General features: G+C 42.9%; 1 protein-coding gene across 2 annotated transcripts in view; it reads left to right on the plus strand.

Moving 5' to 3' along the window:
• Positions 1-4,792: 4,792 nt before the first annotated feature.
• LOC126039961 (guanine nucleotide exchange factor DBS-like) overlaps positions 4,793-22,414 on the plus strand; it is a 210,890-nt gene continuing 193,268 nt past the window's right edge. Inside the window, exons 1-2 of one of the 2 annotated variants that reach the window (XM_049803865.1) lie at positions 4,793-4,892; positions 5,030-5,320. In XM_049803865.1, the coding sequence (XP_049659822.1) occupies positions 5,218-5,320 (103 nt within the window). In that variant the 5' untranslated portion in view covers positions 4,793-4,892; positions 5,030-5,217. Of the gene's footprint in view, positions 4,893-5,029; positions 5,321-5,773; positions 5,856-22,414 lie in introns of those variants that run through there. The other variant, XM_049803868.1, reaches the window with a different exon arrangement.

The following is a 22,414-nucleotide window of genomic DNA, read 5'->3' on the forward strand; positions in this document are numbered from 1 at the left end:
GGACAAGTAGCTTCCTTAAACTACATAGTGTTTAGGAAGTAAGCTGACCCTAAAAATTACAGGACCACTGTCCAACAGCTCTGTCCAAAATTCAGGCTTTGTTTTAAAAGAGAAAAGATGATAGAAACTGTTGAAAGAAATGAATGCAGTAGAAATAGGTATATATGTATCTTCTTAAGTTTAAGAGCAAACATTTATCTAATAACTTTAAGCATTGGAAGACTTCTGTCAGAATTATGTAAGCGACACAGAGCAGACTGAAACCAGCAGTGTTCACTGTCCAAGCTACGTAAACAAGAGAAGGTTCAATGCAAGACAGCAGGAATATTGAAAGGTATGAATTGGCTTTTTTTTTATGAAGAGATAGTAACTAGGACAGCATTCGGCTCAGCTCAGGAAAGAGTGACTGAGGGATATGATCACTGTATGGAAAGCCATAGCTAAGATGGATACTGCAGATAGGGAATTATTCATTCCTTCTCAAGATGCAGGAACCAGAGGCCTGAAATTGAACTATATCAGGCTTCAGATTTAAAACCAAAAGAAGTATTTTTTTTCAACCAATGCATATTTAAATTGCAAATCTTGTTGCTACTGAACTTTGTGGCTATCAAAATTATAAATAGATTCAAAAAATAACTAGACAGATTCATGAAGAAATGGAGTATTAAATATGATCAGGCAAATGCAAACTTAAGCTCAGAAAGTCCATGAACCACAGATCACTGCAATCTGAAAGGGGAATACTGGAGAGGGACTCTCTTTAAGTGGCCTGTTTCATACACTCTTTCCTAAGGGTATATTAGTGGTCCTACTCACAGAAGGGCTATTGCCCCAGTCTGTGTCAGGACAGTTGTTCTGGAGCACAGTCAGTGAATGACTGATGTAAATGATGGTGACAAAAAGGTTTGTGATGGGGAAGGAAGAAAGGGAGAGGAGCAGAGAGCTTTGCTAAAACTGGTGTCTTCAGTGGCCTCTTTTCCTTCAGAATGGATGTTAGAAGCAGCTGTGCTCCTTTTCAAGTAAAGTAGCTGAAACAGCATCTGAAGCAAAGCAGGTCAGACTTTGCAAAGCTTAGGCAAGAGGCTAAGCATGAAGGCAGAGACCTAGGCATTGCTGGGGGACGCGCGTGCAGGAGAAAAAGTGTACATGCAAGTTTTAGCAGACAAGCCCAGATTTGTCACGGGAGCTGACTGAGAGGACAGTGGAAAACCAAGAACAGCCAGAGAAACAGTAGCACTGTGACCCTCTTAAAAGCTAAGAAAGAGCACTGTTGACTGAAGTGTTCTAAAAACAGCAAAAGTAAGAAAACTTGAAATTTGGAGTGGTATTTTCCTTTACTACATGATTGATGTTAGAGAAAGGAAACAGCACTCTGTGTGCCGCCTTTGTAGGTATGCATCAAAGAAGTATCTGACTCATTTACCAGTTTCTTCTAATGGAAATGTGCTGCAGATCTGAAGTACTGCCATAACCAGTCAGAAGTGGTGACAGTGTAATTACCTTTCCTGATTGTGCCAACAATGTTAGAGTTCTTCCCAGTGAGTAATAAAGCCCCAGCCTTTGATATGGGGATCAGACAGTCTGTAGACAAAAGTTAAGGGAGGAAGAGGTATGATACCAAAGTAGTTTGTTTGCAAAAGAAGAAAATTGGGACAGGGATTCTAAAATTTTCTGTTATTCCATCAGCGTCCCTTTTTTCTGGTATAACAGTGTCTTCAGATGCACTCTGTACACCAGAAAGTTGTGATCTTGTTCTCGAAAGAGATTTTCCTGAAAAACTGAGTGGGTGAGCCTATAAAGGTTATACAGGACTGGGAAAATAAAGATAATCAATACAGTGAAGAAGATAGGCTAGTTTCATGGATGGATCTCATTTTGATCTTTAACAGCCCTTCAGTCTCCATTGGCTGAAAGTTTTTTAGTGACACAAGAAAGAGATATATGGCTACATAAGATGAAAAAGAAGGAAAGATTACATTATTCTCTCTATATTTTTTGCTGTGAGATTTTCCCCTTCCATCTGTCCAGGCCATAGGATCTTGTAAACATTTTTTGTTTGCAGTGTGCAATTTACTGTTGATTAAAATTGCTTACAATGTGTTGGCCTCAGCTGTTTGATTCAGGATCTAATAAATGGCTGGTGATTTGTCAGGCTGTCACTCTATGGAGAAATCAAATTCTTTTGCCTGTTGGCCATCATTTTAATAGTGGAATCATGGTGTTCGTACAGCCCCCAGCCCTGCTTTCTGGTGAGACCCTGTCTCATGCCTGAAATGCAAGTCATCATCCTCTGTACCTCTAACACACGTATATCAGCAAGGGCTTTTGTCCTTCAGAGGGGAATTTTGTATTTGTCGTAAAAGTGCTGGCTCAATTTCACAAATATTCACAGCACTGGAAACTGTTACCATCACAGCGATGGACTAAGTTGCTTCAGCATCTTTGAGCCATTCCTTGAGTGACAGGCACAGGGCTTTCATTTCTCTCTGTCTCTAAGAGATCCCTATAGTCCAGGTTCCTGTTTTTCCACTCTCTACTTGGGTCTGGAACTGTGGATCACCAGAACTTTTGCAGTATTTCTGACTTGGTTGAGTCCCTGTGGCTCTTCTATTTGGGAATTTGTAGTGGCAATACACACTATGAACAGCAGCCTTTTTTAATGCAGGCACCACTGAATCTTGGCAGTGTAAAGAAATCATCCTGTGACTGGTAAGACTAGTGAAGTTTGCTATCCTATGGCTGTGTTCTGCAGCCCAAACCTTCACACCAAAACAACCCAAATTTCCCCCTTTTGTTCGTTATAACTCACATCGTAGGACAGCACCCTCAACTCTGAATGAATCCTATGCAACCCACCCCACAGTATAAGCTGGGCAGGGAGCAGCCACAAAACATAATTATTCAGTCCCTATTGTATCCTTTGTGCCTTCAGGCTTTGTACACCTTGCTAATTTCCGTCTCCTGAATTGGATTGCAATTGACCAAAGCTTCAAAAGTTATTGAAGGTATAGTGGAAAACTGGAAAGCAGACTAACATAGCAAGAACAAATAATAAGAGAAAAATTATCTTAAAGTAGCAAATGTACATGTGCCTGCAGTTACTGATGCTGAATAACAATGTTGGTATAGGAGCATATGGTCTTAAAATAAATGAGAATGAATTTAGCTAGAAATAAGACAAAGGCTCTTAGCTATCCTTGATGTGTGTGAACAGCCTTGCTGTAGGAGTAGTGAGAGAAAACCATCTACTCTGCTTTTCAGTGGAGTTTAATTCATTTATGAATGGGATTATACAGTGTCTCTGCCTGCAGAAAAAAATAAAAAAATCTGTTAAGTGTCTAGAAATACGATGCCTTTTCTAGTCCCATGTTCCTGCCTGCAATCTGTGACCCTCCAAGAGCAAAATAAAGCATCCCAGATCTTTCAGACCCCTCTAAAGATTATGTCTGGGTGTCAATCTGCTTCCCATATGCTTTTTTTTCCTGATGATGACATCTCTTCCCTGGTTGAGGAATCCTTTTAACATTAGTAAAGGTCTTTACAGCTTGAACTTTACTGCTCAGACGGGCAGTAAAAAGGATCTCAGAAAAAAATGGCTTTTGCTTTAATCCCAAAATGTTGGCAGGTGGGTGGCTCTAAAGTCATCCTCCTCACTTGTTTTCAGACAGACTTGCTGTTAAACTAACTCAACAGAAGTATGCAAGAAACCTCTCAGCACAGTTGGTCAGTCATCCAAAAATGAGGACGACAGTACAGATAGTCAGACTGGCTTGTAGGTCAGCCAGCTGATTATAGGATTTTCCCATCACGGAGGTAGATAAAGCCTTTTGCAACACCAGGACTGACGGACTAATTGTGCTGTAAGATCCAATGAGCCCATGGGGGTATTTTACAGCTCCAGCTTTGTGTACACGTTGTCATGTTCTTTGGCATGTCTGGAAAGGTGAACCCAAGCAAAATCCTATGGATGTGTAGGGAAATCTGGAATCAGAGCTGAATCCATTCTGCAGGATTAGAGCAGATCCTGCAGACAGTGCGCCCTTCTCTATTTCTTCATTTTTAGATGTGTAATAAATTTTCCCTGTTTCCAGAAGTATCTTGGGTGGAGCTTCAGGTAGGCTTTAAAGGAGGAGGTGGAAAGAGGGAATGGAGACATACAAGTCTCTGGCATGCCCTGCCTTTTCGCACTTTCTTGCCTGCCTCGCTTTTCCTCTTCTCAGATCCCAGCTGGGGGCTCTAGCTGGGAGGGTTGATGAAGCTTTCCTGTAGCTCAGCAGCCAGTTGCCCTGTCGCAGCTACGCATCTGTGCAAGGCTCAGCTGTGTCCCTGGCACCCAGGGGCAGCTGCTCCCCACAGACCTGCTCTGGCCCACTGTCCATGGGCACAGCTGATCTCTGTGGCCATGATGGCAGGTGAGTCCTGCCCAGCACCCAGGGCTAATTAATTCACCTTTCTTGTACAAGTGCAGCTGGAGAGGGTCCTGTGGGCCCAGCCACACCAGGATCCCAGGGATTCCGCCCACGCAGGAGGGCAACAAAGCCTCTGGCCACAACACCCCTAAAAAGTCCACTGACCCCCTCCATGTATGCAGCAGCCCCGTTTGTCAGGCAAGGCCTAATAGAGGGAGTGGGAGGAGGGTCTCTGCGGACATTGGGGGTTCTGCTTGGGGACAGCCTGCAAGGCATCTGGGTCCCAGAGGCCAAGGAGGAGCACTGGCGGCTGTGGGTGGGTTGTTCTCGACTCCCAGGCACACTGGTGAAGAGAGCGTTGCAGAGCAGCTGCTGCTGTTACAGCTCTCCTGCCAGCTCCACTCCTCCTGATGCCATTCCTACCTCCAGGATTTTTCCCTGACTCACAGCATCACCATCCAAAAGTCTCCCTGGAGGAAGGTATCTGCCTGCTGGTTTGTCTCTTTATCCTTTGCCTCATCCGCGGGAGAAGGGAGAAAAAAAGCCATAAACAATCAACTCGCCTGCTTCTTTTCCCCTTTTTATTTCCTCCCTCCTGCTCCCTTCCTGTTGTCAAGGGGAGTAAAATCCTCTTTCGGAAGGAGCTTTTCTAGCTCCATGCATGGACGGCAGCAAATTGGAAGAGGTGAGCAGCCGGCAGAAGATGTGAGTGCTGGAAGGGCCGTGCCGTGGGAGTGGTCCTCGCTTTGTGTGCAAGCGAGGCAGTGAGTGTGCAGCCTCCCACTCTGAGTGCATCTTTTTTTGGATGCTGTGCAGTTCCTTGTGTGAAATGCTTTTTTGGTTAAAAGAGGAAGAGATGTCACATCAGGAGCTCACCCAGCGACTGACTACAGTTATCACCCATGTGGGTAAGACATCTTTAATTTTCTTCTCACTACATTTGTGTAGATTTGGGGGCCCTATTCCCCCAGGAGGTGCTGGTGCTCTGCAAAGGCAGGAAGCCTTTGTGTGACAATATCACACCTGTGCATGAAGTAGGAGCCATCAGCAGATTGCAAATGCATGGCTTTCGGCAATTAGACAGCCTTTTACTGATGGTTTGATTTGTTTTTCAAGCATGCAGTTCTTCGAAAAGCAGAAAAAATAAGAGCAGAGAGTGTCCTACCTGTGAACTGATCTGTGTAAAATACCCAAGCACAGTCCTTCTCGCAGGGAGCTGGTATAGAAAAGGGCATGGTGGAAGGATGCTAGAGCAACAGCAGTGCTAATGTGCTTTGCATTTGCTGGTGATACTAGAATAGCAGCCCATTCTCAGAGAGTCCTTTTTGTTGCTATTGCTGTTTCAAGGTTTCTGGAAGGTGCTAGGACAGGATCCCAAAAAGCTCTTCTCCATGCCAGGCTTGGTTTTACTGTTTGCTAACCTTCAAATGCTCATGAATACAGGTAAGGCCCTATACTCTGCACTGGCATCCTTTTAAGTCTAAGCTGGCTACCCACTTGCTGGCATTAGTGACCAAACTACAAGGAACCAAATAACCTGAAACTAGCAAGACAGTAGGAGATGCTGTCATTAAAATATCAACTGAGAAAAGCTTTTAGGACACTCTTTTGTTACATACAATTGAGTTAAAGCAGATTGTGGCTGTGTTGCATCATGTAAAGAGAATATTTTTAATTGAATTGCATGGGAGCAAATTTTATAGCTGTCAGGGTTTGTAATGGATTGTGTGTTGTGAATGCCAAAGATGTTGCACGGGTTCCTGAAATGCCTTTGCCATTGACTTTGCTCAGTCTATATATGAAACAGTGTGATCAAAAGGTGGCTTTTGGACAATATACAATTAAGATTTTAGACCAAAACTCTTCTTGGGTTTGATATTAGCTGTAGCAGCTGAACTAAGTTTAAGAAAGCAAATGCAGTTGGTAGCTTGCCTAAAGAAATAGCACAAAAGCAGATTTAAACTGAATAAAATACTTAAGACTAGGTCCCATCTCTCCAAGCTCTTCTCCAGGGGTCAGTCTTGGTGCTGCTGGTAACCTCAGCAGGAGCTTAGTATGGGAGAGAGAGCATGATTGCCAGGAGAGCTTGGAGCATCAGCCTCTTTGACCCAGTGATGCCAACATGAGTTGCTTTGCAATCATACAAATTCAGATAGACACAAAGTCACGTGAATTCACATTCTTATTATGAAGATTTAGGATTCAATATGAGGCACATTTAATTCTTTTAAGAAGAGTATTTCAGTGGAGCCGAAGAGATTTGTGCATCTCCTGGTTTTCCTGTTAGACTCAATACAGGTCCCTATCATCCATATTGAGGACCCCCCTTGATGTCAGGAGGGATTTGTTAGAGGTAACATAGCATTATGTTAGCATTTAGTGATGTAAGAAATCATCCTGGACTCTAGAAAGATGTTGATAAACCTTTCCCCTGTTCCCTGACAAATAGGTTTCTGGGTCATGTGGCTGAGTCTAGAGAGTCTCATTGGTTTCCTGGAGGTCAACCAGCAGGTCAGTCCTAGGGAGAGGAATGAAGTTCACAGATCTTGGGCTTTTTCCATTTCACACTGAGGCAAGAGCCTAGTTCACCAGCTTCCAACAGGGAAGGATAATCCCACCATTTTCCCAGCCATTCAAGACCTAGAAATCAGACACTACTTGTGGAGTCTGCCTGTGTTTTTGTAGACAGTGCGCAAGTTTTTATCAAATCATGTAACCAGAAAAAGCAGCTGTGCAAAAATGGAAGCAAGTAATGTTAAAAAAAATTGTTAGTGGCTGAAGGAAGAAAATTTCTTCCAGGCCCACTGGTGATGCACCATGTTTATGAATCACACCTTGTAACATGAGTTGCCTTAGCTGAATCAGCAGTAGGTTATTGAAACAGTAATTCCTGGGCAGCTGCAGGGGTCTCTTTAAAGTTCACTGGGAATATTTACAGCTCAAACAAGTGAAAGGCCTCTGATCCTTAGCAAACTGAGGGGATCCCTTGCCATGAACATGCTTTATAGTGTTTACTATTTTTACAACATCTATCACCCTCATATTACCACTTGGACTGATAGCATTCAACCTGTCTAGAATGTAGCCACCTCTTGGTTGGGACCACAGCAATCAGCTCACCCATTATCAGGAGGGAAGAAACTTATTCACAAAATTTGCAAAAAGCCAAACAAGAACTTTATGAGAGCATTGAAAAGAAAGACCTTTATATTTGCAATAAAACCTTTATGGGATCATTTCAGTCTGTGTGAAGTAGATGACACACCATTTTATTTTTAATGTGTCAATAAGAGTGTCACAAACATAGTTAATTGCCTGGAGCTGAACTTATCTGTCCTGGGCAGAAGCTTTGACCCCTCATTAGCTGACTCGTGTTGTGTTAGTTCTTGTGCTTGTAAAAAAAAGCCTCTTATCCTGCTACAGACTTCATACATATAGCTACCTGCTTCATCCAGGTTAAAATCAAAGCATTGAAGTTACTTACCTACTCCATAGTAGCTATCTTAACTTGGTACTTTTCTAGTACCATGCACCCTGCCCTGTAGCACATCTTTACACAGCATCAAACAACAGAGGACCAAATTAGATCTCTTAAATAGCCCTGTGCTCCCTCAGCCTCTCTGGGATTATTCCTGATTGCCCTGATGTGGGTGAGGTAATGGGGCCACCACAGGTGTCTAGGACAGGAGTAGTTTGTGAATGCTAGCAGGCTTTCTGCTTGCTATCCGAGATTTAGCATAAAATGTTACCCAATCTTGTTACCAAAACTGCGTCAAGATTCTTTTTTTAATTTAACCTACTTTCATTAAACTTGATTGTTGGGAGGTGTTGGGGAAACACTCATCTCTTTTGAAATAAGTGTGTCCTTTGGGTAGGTGGGCAAGTGGCAGCTCTTCTGTGATGGGGAGGGAAGAAGCTTTGCTGGGTGACGTACCTGGTGCTGACAGCAGGATTGTTTGCATGTGGGAATGGTACAGATCTTCCAGCTTGTGAAACCCACCAGAACATGCTTTTGTGCACTCACTACCCACCCACACTTGGCAGTTGGTTCCCAGAAGTCTGATGCTAGCTTTGCTATGTGTGGGCAATGTTCTGTGCACAGTTACGCACAGAAGCACCTCCACCCAGTGCCCCATTTTCCACAGACTTTTATTCTTAAAATGATTTTATAATAAGATGGAGCTGCCAGAACCAATGTCAGCTGTCTCAAAAGGAAACAACAGAGCTTGGCTTCTCTCTGTTACCAGTAAAGAATTCCACAGCACATTAGAGGCAGGGTTTTCTTAGAGGCTCCCCTTAACTTCCAGTTAAGTTGTAAGAGCTCCTCGCATCTTCAGATGACAACTGGATCCAGATGAGCTGTCTGTCAGCATCCCTGGTAGGGGAGGCACTGATGTGAAATTGCAGAAAGGAGTACATTGCACAAATTATATATACAAGAAAAACATACATTAATGTCAGCTTTCATCTGGTTTTACACAACATATTCATTTTTATGAATAGAAAAAAGAGCTTAAGCAACTTGATGGAGATCAAAAGAAAAGTCAGTAGTATGAATTGATTTAGGACGGACATCTCAGGACTTACACAATCACTTAAAATTCCTATTAACCATGGTGGGTCAATTCCTACCACTCTTGGCTTAAGTGCCAGCTCTGAGGAGTGGTGTAAAATATCTGTGTGTGTGAAGAGAAGCTGTGCTACAATCTGGGACAGGAAGTGAGGGATGATACTGCATCCACTTGACTGTTTGAGAGGAATTTAGGTCAGCAGAATGGAATAACCCGAGCTGGCACTTGTCCGAGGCCAATGGCTTAGCATCACAAGTCACAGAATCTGTTTTATGCTGCAAAGCCACAAATAATCTAATATGTCACAGCTGGATAGATGATTGCAATGTTTCTGATCTGTGTCTGTGTACAGCAAGGACACTCAAAAGAGATTTTTTTAAGAAATTAGCTTCCAAGGTACCACATCAAATAGGCCTTCTGCTACTTCTATGCAAAGGCTTGTATCAAGGCAAATGAAATTCCCCTGCCTGCAACAGAAAATTCTTCCCTTTGTTTTAGAGCATTCATGCATTTCAGAAACTCTTTTTGAACCACTGATTCTATGGCTCTGTCCTACTTTCAGTTTTCTGGTGATCAGCAAGGGGCGACTGGTCTTTTCCACCAATGACAGTGCACCAGGTCTCCTTACCCCAAAGTAAGATACAGGCATGGGATGTGCATCTATCACTGCATTCCCAATGAAACAGGACAATAGAAAACTGCAGAAATGTGTTTGCTAAATTTGCTTGGGATCTCATGCTAATGAGAAGTGATAGTTTGGAGTTCCTTTCCCCATTAACCTACTTCTATTAAAAAATTGACTTTCTGTGATCTGCATCTTTCTTTCTGTACCCCAATAAAGCTTTTGAAGTGTTGGCCAATTTCTACCAAATTTGGTGAAGTGACAAAGGTCATAAAATACTAAGTTCATGCAAAATATGAGAATAGTGACTGAAGAGAAAAGAAAGATGCAATTAGTGAAGAAAACGCTGATAATCTCATTCTATTAGACCTCAGAGAATCCACGTGGGAAAGTGGAACAGGGGAAAGGAGAGGTAATAACAATTTATCTTTTTTAGTTTCGCAGCTTTAAAAACCTACTTGATTACATTTTTGTTCCTAGATTGTGGTTATTAATTTTACCCCATTATATATGGCTTATTCTGTGCAGCGGTTTCACTTTGAACTGTTTAATAAGGAACTGTTTAAAAGGGTTTTGCTAATCCTGCAAAATTTGTGCCTATAAAAAGTAGAAATCAAGCTTTCACAGAAATCTATGAAAAATGTGCAGATATACCTAGCGCACTCTCCAAAATGTAGAATATTACAAGTAACGCATGGTATTTGTATAAAGCACACATTCTAACCTGGTTTGTTAAGGCATTATCAGAAATAAAGACCATTAAGACATTGTTATGAGTTAAGGATCCAGAACACTAGTTTGTCTTTGTCTCTAGGCAAAGTATTTATGTGATAGTTTGGCTATGTGTTTAGGGAGACAAAGGTGACTAAAGAGCTTCCCACAACCAGCAGAAACGGTAGTCTGCTCTAAGGCTGCTTCTGTTTCAGGAAAGAACAGCTTGGAGGTATTTCTCTTCTACATTCCATCTTTTACTTTAGCTGAATACTGTTTCATATGGGATGTGACTCTGACTCTACCATCCTTAACAGAATTGAAGAGAAAGTTAGAAAACTCCTGCAATATCCAGGTGTGTTACCAATAATTATTTCTCTTACAGCAGCATGCAGTAAGCAAAGCCATGCAGAGCCCCACAGAACTGAAAGGCTGCTTACAGCCCTAGCTGTTTTCTCATTTATTGATAACCTTTCCAAAACTGGCTTTTAAACCCTGAGCTTTCATTCTCAAGCCAGTAAGAGACCAGAATCTTGGGGAGAAAAGGGAATAGGAGTAGCTACCATCCACCATCTGCTTGCTGCAGGGTTTTCACACTTTCTACTTAAGCATTTTGTGATGGCAACTGTTGGAGACAGGGTACTGGGCTGGATGCAACTGAGGTGTGATCCAATCTGTCAATCTGTAGGCCACTGTCTGTTTTGAAAGCCTCCACATTGCTGCTGTTAAATCTAATGCTACAGCAGTCTCTGTCTGTCCTTTATTTTCCAGCCTACCTCAGTAATGGCTTGTAGGTGTTTGTTTCTTGGAGGGAATGCATGCAGGAGTTTTTAACATGGGAGTAAATTGTTGAAGGAAAGTCAGGTGGCAGAATCTGAGTTTTGCTGTTAGTACTAGTAGTGCCCACGGTCCCTTCCACATCTATGCATGCCAAGCACTGGGTCCTGTGCATCCTTAGAGAGCTCTACTGGGCTCTGTAGTTTGTCTGTTGGTGCCTGGAAGGTAGTTGGAACTCAAACAAATTATTCTAAGATGCATGTTTCAGTTGCAAGCAAGTCTATATGTCTGATGTTTGGGTCAGCTCTTCTCATCACTTTCCTGAACCCACCTCCGCCTCAGGACTGTTATTTCAGAGTGTTAGCCCTCTGCAGTTTTAATACAGCAGAAAGCAGGAATTTCTGACTTCCAGAGCAGGCTTTTACAAACACTATGTGGTGTTTTTCTGTTGGTTTGTTGTTTGGTTTTTTTTTCTTTGTTTGGGTTTTGTCGGGTTTTGGGTTTTGTTTGTTTTGGGGGGGCGCCCACATTGGTTATTACATAATAATTAAAAAAAAAGGAGAACGGGGTAGCTTAGGTCACAGACAAGTGAAAAACATCTTCTTGCAGCATCATTCAATGAGCTATTCAGACTGTGGCACTTCCCCCTCTCATCTTAAACACTCCAGAACAAGCCCAGGGGTACCTGGAAGGAGGAAGCTGCTGGTGCTGACAGAAGTCATTGCTTGCTAACAGTTCTCACTATTCTACACTGCTAAGTCTCAAGATTAAGAAGAAAATGGGGCCAAAAGGAGGTGGAGCGGATCCCCTGTCTGTTTCCATCTCTGTGGCAGAGGAAGCTCAGATGGTCTCACTGGAAATTAAACTGAGCTGACATCTATCACAATTCCTGGCAGCTCATTAAATACTAGGGCCTTTTTCCACCTCTTGCCTCATCTTTTATTTAATTCCTTTTCTCACCTTCCATATATGTCTGAATCCCAGAGATCCCCTGAGAGCACATCTCCCTGGGGGAAACAGGTTCAGCACTTGGGAAGATACTTGCAGCACCAGATCATCTCAGTGAATAGAGAATAAGCTAAGCAATTTCATTGCTGTTACTCCTTTCCCCCTTCTTCTACACCATGTTTGAGGCCTCTCTTAGCCCCTGAGGAATGACTCAGCATTCAATCTAGGATGAACTTTTCTGGGTGAGGCTTGGATGACTGCTAAAATAATTTTGACAGCACAGTGTCTGGTACATGATACTAGCTCTGTTTGTATATTTTCTCCTGGTTTTCAGTGCTGGACTTGTGTTCAAGCATTTGGGAAAAGATAAACCATAAATGTTTTGTGTTAATGCTGATGCATTTTAGCCCACTGACTGAGCCTCTTGTACCTCACTTTAGAGTTCAGCACAGTAACATGTGGATTTCCCCAGGCGGTCAGTGACTAGGAGAAATCTGAGTTCTGTACAAAGCTGCCTGCTCCTGCTCACATGAGAAAATGCTGGAGAATGATGTGAAAGGGATACCATGGCACATGGATCATTATTAGTTAGTCAGCTTTGGTGACTCACACTAACCAGTGCAGCAGGCACAGCTCAGAGTTGAAAGCGAGGAACAGGAGGGAGACTGGGTGAACAAACAGCCAACTCTTACATGCATAGATGGAAAAACATCACTTATAAATACCTTAAGTGATCTGTAAATCATGGCATGGAGGGAAGTACTGCTCTGAGAGCAGAAACAGTGTAAATAAAAGCTTGTGAGTTTAGTGGAGGAAAGGACAGTAGTGTCCACTTTGGCATAGGGACAGATGTTTAGCGGACAATTGGGTTGAGATCACAGTATCTTCAAGCTCCACTGTCATGTAAGTACAACACAGATAATGTCTGTGAGTCCAAAGACATAACTGCCTCTGAGGAATGATTGAGCTCAGGTACTGGAAGAGAGCCATGTCCAGCATGTGAACTCAGGCTGGTATAAGTCTGAAGCAATAGCATTTATTCAAGGGTAAAATACAATTGTATGCACCCCCTTCTTGTCATTTGCAGTGCAGCATTACAGAAGGCTGATGCCTTTTCAGCAGAGGCCTGCAAATAGTTCAGGATTAATGAATAGTCCTTTATCCTGTTTTGTTAGAATATTCCTTGCAGTGTAGTAGGGAAGCACTGAACTGAGACAGACAATCCCAAACTGTATTGGACCCTAGCATTTAGTTTACAAAGCTGCTCTGTTCTGTTTTCACCTTTTCCAGGCATTGAAGGGACCCGACAGTACAGAACAATATCCCAGACAATATGGCCAAAGGAAGGACAGGCTACTGGGATCAAATATCCATGCTGTCATGAAATGATTGTCTATTTTGTTTACCAGAACAACATGCACACAATAGCTCAAAAACAGCTTTGCACCTGCTGTGCGTTGTATTTGGAGTATTCTTGAAAATGCATTGTTCCAAAATCACTGCTGTCATGAAATTTGAGTCCCGAATCCTTTAGGCAGTCAAGAGCTAAACAAGCACAGCCAAAGCACTGATTCTCCATGCCTTCATAGAGATGCACTGCCACTTATTTCAGTATCACACCCTGCCTGCCTCAAAGTTGGATTGTGCCCATGGTTTGGCTCTGGTATAAGGTACTGCTCTCTAGTGCCTTCCTGATTTGAGGACACGGGCTTGTTTGGCACCTCAAGGCAGCCAGCCCAGCCCTCCCTTGCACTGGCAGAGCTTCCTTGATTCCAGAGCTACATGAATGCAACAGAGATGAAGTTCCCTGAGGACTCCATTGGAGTAAGTGTGGGAGTATTACAGTGAATGCAAGGCTGACTCTTTGGAAGCTTAAACAGAGATACAAAGGTCCTTTTTGGGATGCCAGTCCAGCTTTTGATTTTAAAAGTCCCTGATTCCTTACCTGGATTACTCAAACATGGGAGTAAATGTTAAATTGCTACAGAAGCCAAAATCCTTTGAAACGTTGCAAAAAGATGATGGGGAATGATCTCTCATCAATATTACAACAGAGTGGCTCTGATCCAGAAAGGTGCAAAGAGCTCTTTATTTCTCTGTGAATAAATGGGGAACTGCTGACACTCAGCACTCTGCAGGACCAGATGTGTTTGTGTGAGTGTACTCAGCTGTAGCTGACCCAGCTATAGCCCCTGCTGCAAACAGGTTTAAGAGGCAGCACAGTGCAGGCACTGCCTTGGGTGATGAGACTTATGACCTACTGTCAGAATTGCCCTGAGTTCATTTGGGGATCTTGGGTCAGTTCCTGTAAGAGCTCAAGGAAAGCCAAGCTGAGAGGATCTCTAGTCAGATGCCCCACATCTGTGAGTACAGGCTATAATCTCCGTGCTTCCAGTTACCTCCGTCTGTGTCTCAAAGATCTTGGATGGAAACCAGCAGCTCTGATCCTGAGACTGTTTATGCACCCACCCTTATCACCTAATATGTGAGCACCCCAATGGTACTACAGTAGGGCTTTCATAGTATCAATCCATATATTAACACCATATGTTACAGACTTCATATGAAAAAGGCTGGATCTGCCACTTCCGCAGTGCAGACTGTTGCCTAGGGCAACGAGATATGAGGGGCTGCAAACCATTTAGCTATTGCTTTCTCTGCATGACTGTGAGCTGTATGATTTCCAGTTTCCCTTGGGCAATGAATTCTCTACAGCTGGCCCTGTATACAAGAGCAGTTATCTGCAGTTCCAAGACATAAATACAAGCCAAACAATGCTAATGTACAGCATTTTGGTCTGCCTGGCAACAGCTGCTGATGGGATCTGCCTCTCCTCATTCAATACGTGCCTCTATCTCCAGAGATTTTGTAAGAGTTACTCCCAGTTAACACTGGAAAACCACTTCAAGATATTGGAACGTGGAGAGGTGAAGAAAATCTAAACCCAGAGATTATATCCTTCAGTATTCCAGGAGAGTGATTGTTGCCTTTAAATTCTGAGACCTTTAAGGTTGCAGCCATATTTTAATTATACATAGGTAGAGGATTGGCCCACAGTTACTACATCTCCAATTATTAATATTGCAACATCTATACTTTAGTTAGGACTTTCCAAGGATGTGCAAGTGCTGACAGGTACTGGGGGAAACAACTGCAGCAAACACATACAGCTCTAGGAACAATGATAAGTAGAAATGAGACGATTTGGATGTGTGAAGTTTGGATATGCTGTCTGTTAATTATATATGTTACAACCTTAACATTTCAAATGCTTTTTTTTCTGGTATGGAGTTCATATTCTAATAGAATTGCTGTGGCTAGAATTACTATCAAGACAGCTTGCCTCTTATTATCAATCAATAATCCTTCACATAACAAAGGATGACTATAAATATTTGCCCCTTTTGAGTCTGAAGTTCACTGTTACCCATTACACTTTGGTTCAGAGGTCTCTGTAGCCAAGGCTTAATTTCTGAAGTGATCAATATTGGTGTTTGCAGCATAAAAGCCAAAGCTGATGACATACATAGGAGCCATACTATTGATCTTGCAATATTCAGAGAAAAGGTTATTTCAGACAGAAATAGCTACAGCCTTAGTATGACCCTGAGCTGTAATCAGGTACATAACTAATCAGAAAGTTCCCAGCAATTACATGCCAGTAGTTGGTGCAGGAAGGTTGCTGGGAAAATCTGATTAATCCTTGTTATGGTGATCAGCTTATTTTGTGAAAACAAAATTCCTAATTTCTTTAAAGAGATTCAAAGCTATTCTCACCATTTCATTTGTCTTAGATATTTGCACTGTTATCAATGTCAAGCATGTTTTCCCTTTCCACACTGCAGAAGCCAGGAGGGGCTTCACAGCAGTCTTTGAAATCACAGTTCAGTTTGAAGTAAACTTTTCATCGTTTGTTTTTTTTTTTTTTTGTAGCTCATAAAAATCCTACTTTCTGGCTTTGTTTTCAATTCAGGGAGAACGCAGTTTCAGCGATGTGCAATTGTCATTTTGGATCATGCTGAATTACACTCTGACTATACAGCAAAGCCTGTGCATAGTTATATCTTGAACGGGAAAAGAGAGCTAGCAGTCAAGTGCACTTCAAGGAGCAGTATTGGTTGGACAGAAGCAAAGAGAAGTTTGTCAGTGATATTCTGTGCGCATTCTGCCCCAGTATCTGCAATAGCAGCTCTGTACAGGCCACATTCTGCCTGTCCCACTATCCCCTCCTGGGGAGCTGGGGTGCCACCACCATGCAAGGTTTCCTCAGTCCAGCCACGGGAAGGAGAGATGAAACACGAGCAGTCATCCCCTACATCCTCCTCTGTCCAGCAGGATACCAGAGCAGCGCTGCTGCCTGCGGCAGGGGGGTGTCTGTCGGTCTCGGGAAGGCTGCTGTGCTGGAGCAGCCTTGTCCACCGCAGGGCAGAGGGCAGCAGAGAGCACCTTTTGTATTTGTCAGTGCCATTTTGCACTGCCATTTCTACTGTGAAAGTCCCTCAAAGGTAGGGTCAAATCATTTTATCTTCCTTTCTGAGATCAGCTGAAAGGCAGGGCGTTACAGAGTTGGGCAGAGGAGCCTCACTCTCTCAAGCCCCTTCTCCAAGGGATTTTATGGCACTGCAGGGTTTGGTACACAGGAGTTACCTTCTGTTGATACCAGCGAGAGTCAGATGGTCCCCATCGCTGCCTCTTTTGCTGAGAAGCCACTAGAGAGTGTAACCGTTTCTCTGCACAAACCGTACAGGAGCAACGCCATCTCCCTGTTCATACTACAACATCAAAGTGCAAAATACCCAGAAAGCATGAATTCAAAGAAAGGCATGGTCTCCGCAGGTAAATAGCCCATGAGGTGGGTGCTGAACCTTTGAAAATTGGGGTAGGCAAGTTCTCCATTTAAGCTTTTCTTCCAAATTGGGGTATGCTCTAGAAGGACATCACTTGACTACATGTGTGTAATTCTTGATCTCTTTAAGAACCATAGTCTAAGTTTTACATAAAAGCCATTTTCATATTTAGGTGTAAGCACGACCCTTCGTAAGAGTGAGCCTACTCTTATGGCAGCTTCTCTTTCAGCAAACATGAGAATCTGTTGTGATTTTGATAACTTAATTGAACATTACAAAAGCTGTTAAAAGTCTTAAACATCTGCCAGGAAATACAAAGACTAGGAATATACCTTACAGGAAAATAAGGCTGGCATTAGTGTGACCATCCCCACCCCCCAGAGACCAGTTCCACAATACCTGAGCAGAGATCATGACAGGTTCAAATGACATATCAGGTCTAAGTTAGTCTAGCATGTCTAAGCTGCAAGTCAGGAACAGCAGAGAAAACAGCTGAAAACAGCATTACCCAGAGCATAAGGGAAAGAGGGACTGGGGGCCCTCTTAAGTGGAGTAGCTGGAGCATTGGGTAGAGGGTGTGTTGGTGGGAGCCTCAGATGAGAATGCTCTGGCAGTTGAGGCTCATTAGTGCACTCAGGACCCTGGCTACATGCTGCTGCTAAATGCAAAATATTTTCTCAGTACAGCCCACATGCTCTAAAATACCTGCCATGTCCACTACCAGTGCTGATATTTAGGATCAGTCATTGAGCCTGATTTTAAAACTCCTTGTTAGTGTTTTGTTTTTATTTCAACTAATTAGCTCATTCTTAGCAGTTTCAGTTCAGCAGCCTTCACTACCAGACCTGCTGCCTCCAAAAGTGTACGTAGTAGTAATTAGCCTGACACAAACAACAACTGCAAAACCTTAACGAGGAAGATGCTGTTTTAAAATATGGTGTTGAAAAAGATGGGGATATCTACAGATGATATAAAATAAAGTTGAGAAACATGTTCAAGGCTGCAACCAAGAAAGGGACATTTCTGGGTATGTTCCTATTTGTCTTCCAGCTTTACTGCAGTAATTGCAATTGATCTTAGAAAAATTCTATGAATACCTAGAGATTCAGTTCCCAGCTGAAGATTTTTTTCATTATGCTTCATTATTTGTATTGAGGTTTTAAAATTCATTGGTGGGTTCTTATAATGCTTCTGACGTAATTAAAATATTGCTTTATTTTTTGTACAGTTGATTGCTATTCTTGAGGCAAGTATATTTAAAGAAAGAGGCAGACAGGAAAATACTGTGTAGAATTATGTGAATTTATGCTACAAATGAGCAGCAAAGAAAGGGTTAAAGAGGGTGTGAAACTTATTTCCCCACCTGAAAGCAGGTTCCAATTAGAAGCAGGTTTTATCACTAATAGTGGCATGGAGAATAGTTACAGGGCTTGCTCTGAAGGAGTTGTGAAAGAGATACTAGCTGAAAGAAACGAAACAAGAAGGTAGAATTTTAGGTGTAGAAGGAAATACAAAAGAGAGGCTGGAAGGGTGTATGGTGTGGGGAAGGTAAGAAAGCTGCATGGGTGACTCAAGGGCTGTGTGGCAGGCTGATCTGAGGACTGATGCTTGTATGCTGTGTGGGAAGCTGCAAGAGTGTATGGGAAGACTGGAAGCTGTTAGGAAGGGTGAGTAGGATGCTGGAAGACTACATGGGAGACCTGGAGGCCAAGTAGGTGGCTGGAAATTCATGTGTTGCATGGACAGGCTGGAAGCCTGATCTGAGTCCAGTGTTACCAGCTCATGTGGCTCAGAGACTTAAGAAAGAAAGAAATAAAATTACTTATAAGAGATCCTGTGGATGTTCCAGATCCCAGGAAGGCAAGCAACAATTATGGTTTATTTACCAGCATATGAAACAATTAGATTCTCTTTCAGTTGGGGTGACTGTAGATAGTAGTTTTGTGGAGTCAGTTGTTAAACTAGAGCTCTCAGAGCCTTCAGGGCTACAGGAGGTGGAAGAAAAGGTAGAGACTGTTCAGATGTTATAGCATCTTAAGAAGCAGCAGCATTTGAGAAGGAAGAGAAGAGGCTGTTTACTCTGAATGTTATATCACTTAAGAATTAATTTGATAGGCTATATGGAGGCAGGCTCTAATATGTTCTCCTGGGTGCTACAGCTGGCTTTCAATGCTATCTAGAAGCGCTGGCTAGGTGAGCAGGGTGGTGCTTGAAGTCTGCCTATGGTATTGCTCTCTGCTGGTGTATGGGGTCCTCACAATAAGAGAGATCTCTGCCACCTGTCTGCACTGGTGCAGCAGCAGATGTACTGGGAGCTGGAATCCCTCTTAAATCAATGCAGACTCCAGAAGATGTGCGACCTACTCAAATAGACTTCTTTTAGTGGTGCAAATGTACTGGTAATACATAGTTCAACCTTCTTTGCTGCTCGTATGCAGCATGCCTCTCTCAGTATCTTTGGAGCCATGCTCTAAGTACAGCTGACTGAAAAGGGTGCTCAGCTACTGAGACAGTGCTGGCAGATATTTCTAGTTTGCAGGTCCAGGAGAGATCATGCTGATCTATATCACTGTTGCTATAGATCTTTGAAACAAGAACTGAACCTCTAACTCCAGGTGGTACCAATGCAAGCATGGGTCTTTGGTACCTCAGAGAATCAAAAGTCCTGTGTAGACAGACCTATATTTGGGAGCAATTAGGAGGATGGCATGCCACTTGATCTATATGGCGCTGTCCACTTTGAGGTCATGTCAACAAGTCTCTTATGTTAAGTGTGATGTGGTTTCATTCTTGACAACAGAATAGTCCTAACTGTGAACTTACTGCTTTTAGCTGCTTTCAAACAATTTTGCTGTTGCTTCTTTAAGCAGAACATCTTTGCATTTAAAGATTCCCCTCAGTATAAACCAATCTGAAGGGCTCTTGAGCCAGTGGGAGATGTATGGATATCTGCTTTTAGCACATTCCTCCCCAGATTTTGGCTTTTGTGGGTAAAAACTTTAGGTGATATTATTCCTGCTCCCCCGACCCCCCTGCAAGCCTTCAAATGGTTCTCAGATGCATACTCAAAAAAACTCCCAAAAATATTATTTTTAAACTGTATCCTTTTATTGGCAATTAAATGGGAAATTGTCTATTTTATGGGAGTAACAATGTCTCTGTGGTGCCAAGGTGCTCAGCTGAGAATCACTGGAGAAGTACAAAACATTATTTAATGCTATATTCCATGAAGTGGACTTATGCCTATTAGGACTAAGGTCCATAAACAGATGTGGGATTTAGATACATTTTATTGAGTTAATCTCTGCTGGTCAGCAGAAAGCATTTGTAGTGGGGTTTCCTGGCAGACTGAAGAGCGATTTCTTATCTCATCAGAACACTGCACCACTCACCTTTAGGCAATTTAAGTCCAAAGTACTGTTGAGGTCAAAGCACTGTCCTTATTTTATGTTGGCTGAAGGTCTAGCCTTGTGCAGACAGTGTTTAGCACATCCCAGCGTGTGAACGCTGCATGTCCTGATAGTGGGACACTTGTATTGACAGGGAAGGTCTTTGTGCATTAGTGTAATGTTGCAGAGAAACCCTTGGGCTGCCTCTTGTAGGACAAGTTATCTCAGATGCAGCTGTATACTGTTTCTGCATCTGAAGCTGACTTAACAAACATCTTGTTTTACTGTGTGGACATACTTGCCTATTAGTATATATGGTCCCTGGATAGTTTTAGGCTTGCTATGAAAGGAAATGAGGCTTTTATGCTCATGCTTTGTCTGTCTGTCCCAGCTGGCCCTTTTCCATATAATTTTAGCAGCTCTTGCCTAGTTCTGACAAAGGATTGAAACTTGGTTTCCTGTAAATCTTGTAAAAAAAGTTGTGAGAGAGCTGATCATTAACCTACTATTAGACATTAAAGAATCAAGATAGAGTAGGGTGATGCAAATCATTAATTGTGCTGGTTGGGGAGGAGAAGAAGGCTGGGAGTGCAGTTGTGTGTGCTGAGACTTCTTTGCATTGCTGTGCCCTGGTGCATGATGCAGTGCTCTAGGTGGGGAGAAGTAAATGAAGTGTAGACATGATATACACTGATGCACAAGCTAGCAGGTTATCTATCCCTTTATTTTTCTGCTACGCACCAGGTTTTGGTGTAACTTGGAAAAATCACCCTGTAGATTGTGTCTTTCTAGAAACTTAAATCCATTACAGCAGATGGCTTAGAGACAAAGCTGGGGAGAATAAACTGGGAACAGCTCAGGGGTTCATGCTGTGGGTGGATGTGAGGAAGGAACAGCACTGCAGCATCAAGCATTGAGCAGGACAAATTCCTACTGCCCCAGTATAGGTGTGTGCAAGTGTCCAGCTGCCCTGTGTGATTGCACAGATGAGAGTACTGCAACCTTTCATTTGCAGGTGCCCAGCATTGAGAAACTACCATGTGGGCAGGTCTTTCAGGACAGACCTTTGGTTTCTGACAGCAGCCCCGTCCTGGGGAAAAATAAGAATGTGGACATCACAGTTGCTAGGCCAGAGGGAGTAACTATTTGACTGATTTTATCCTCAGTTTCCTAGAAGAATGCAAGCCTTGGCCTAGGGAATGTGAAAGGAGTGTGTTTGATGTGTATCTGCCAGCTGATATAGCCCAATCAGTCATAGCCTTGGTGTTTAGGAAAGTCTAGATAGGGGCTGCTTTTTCCTTGTGGACTGCTCAGAGTAACTGAGTGAACCGCAGTGCACAGACATGCAAACAGAAAAAAATCAACAATCCCTAAAGCCCAATATCCCACCCTACATAGTAACTGATGTTAAGTGTTTGAGAGATGGCAATAAAACTTCGGAAATATCATTACTGTACTCTGTAATGTGAGGAGCTGTTTCTTCCCGTTCGGCTAACATTTGGCATGTGTCCGAAAGTCTTGAGTATCAACAGACCCTTGTGATTCTTACAGATCCTATTTTTATCCCTGTGTCTTTCTGGTTCTTCTTTATCTGCTTTAAGTTATGAATTGCCACAACAACAAAAAAAATGCTACTTCTGTCAGGGAACGTGCACAGCTGCTCCCTGGGAAAGAAGCTGTCCTGGTGGTCTTGGCTGCATGGATCCAGCAGCTGTTCTGCACTGTGAGTGCTCCAGTGGTGCATTGCAGGAAGAAGAACGTGAAGGGGGAGAGAAAGAGAAACAGCGCAGTGCTCTGGACACTATCAAGAATCAGGGTTACCATCACACTGGTGGTGACTCAGTGTGTCAGTAGCAGAGTACAGAGAGGAGAAAAACATGTTCCCTTCTTACTGTCCAGAGACATTCTTTTCCAGCACTCGTGCTGCTGCTGGAGGGCAATAGCACAAAGACTGTGCCTGTGTATCCACCTCTCACAGTGCATGCTGCATGGGTGGTAAGGTGATCATGGTGTTCAGGAGTGTGGGAGAATGGTGGCCTGACGTGCAGTTTAATGGATCAACCTTTTCTGGGTTACCCAGTATTCTCTCTCACCTGTTTCTTTTGCATTTACTTTTCTTACATTTTATTTCCCTGAC

This window comes from Accipiter gentilis, chromosome 6 (assembly GCF_929443795.1).
Source record: "Accipiter gentilis chromosome 6, bAccGen1.1, whole genome shotgun sequence".
NCBI lineage: Eukaryota > Metazoa > Chordata > Aves > Accipitriformes > Accipitridae > Astur > Astur gentilis.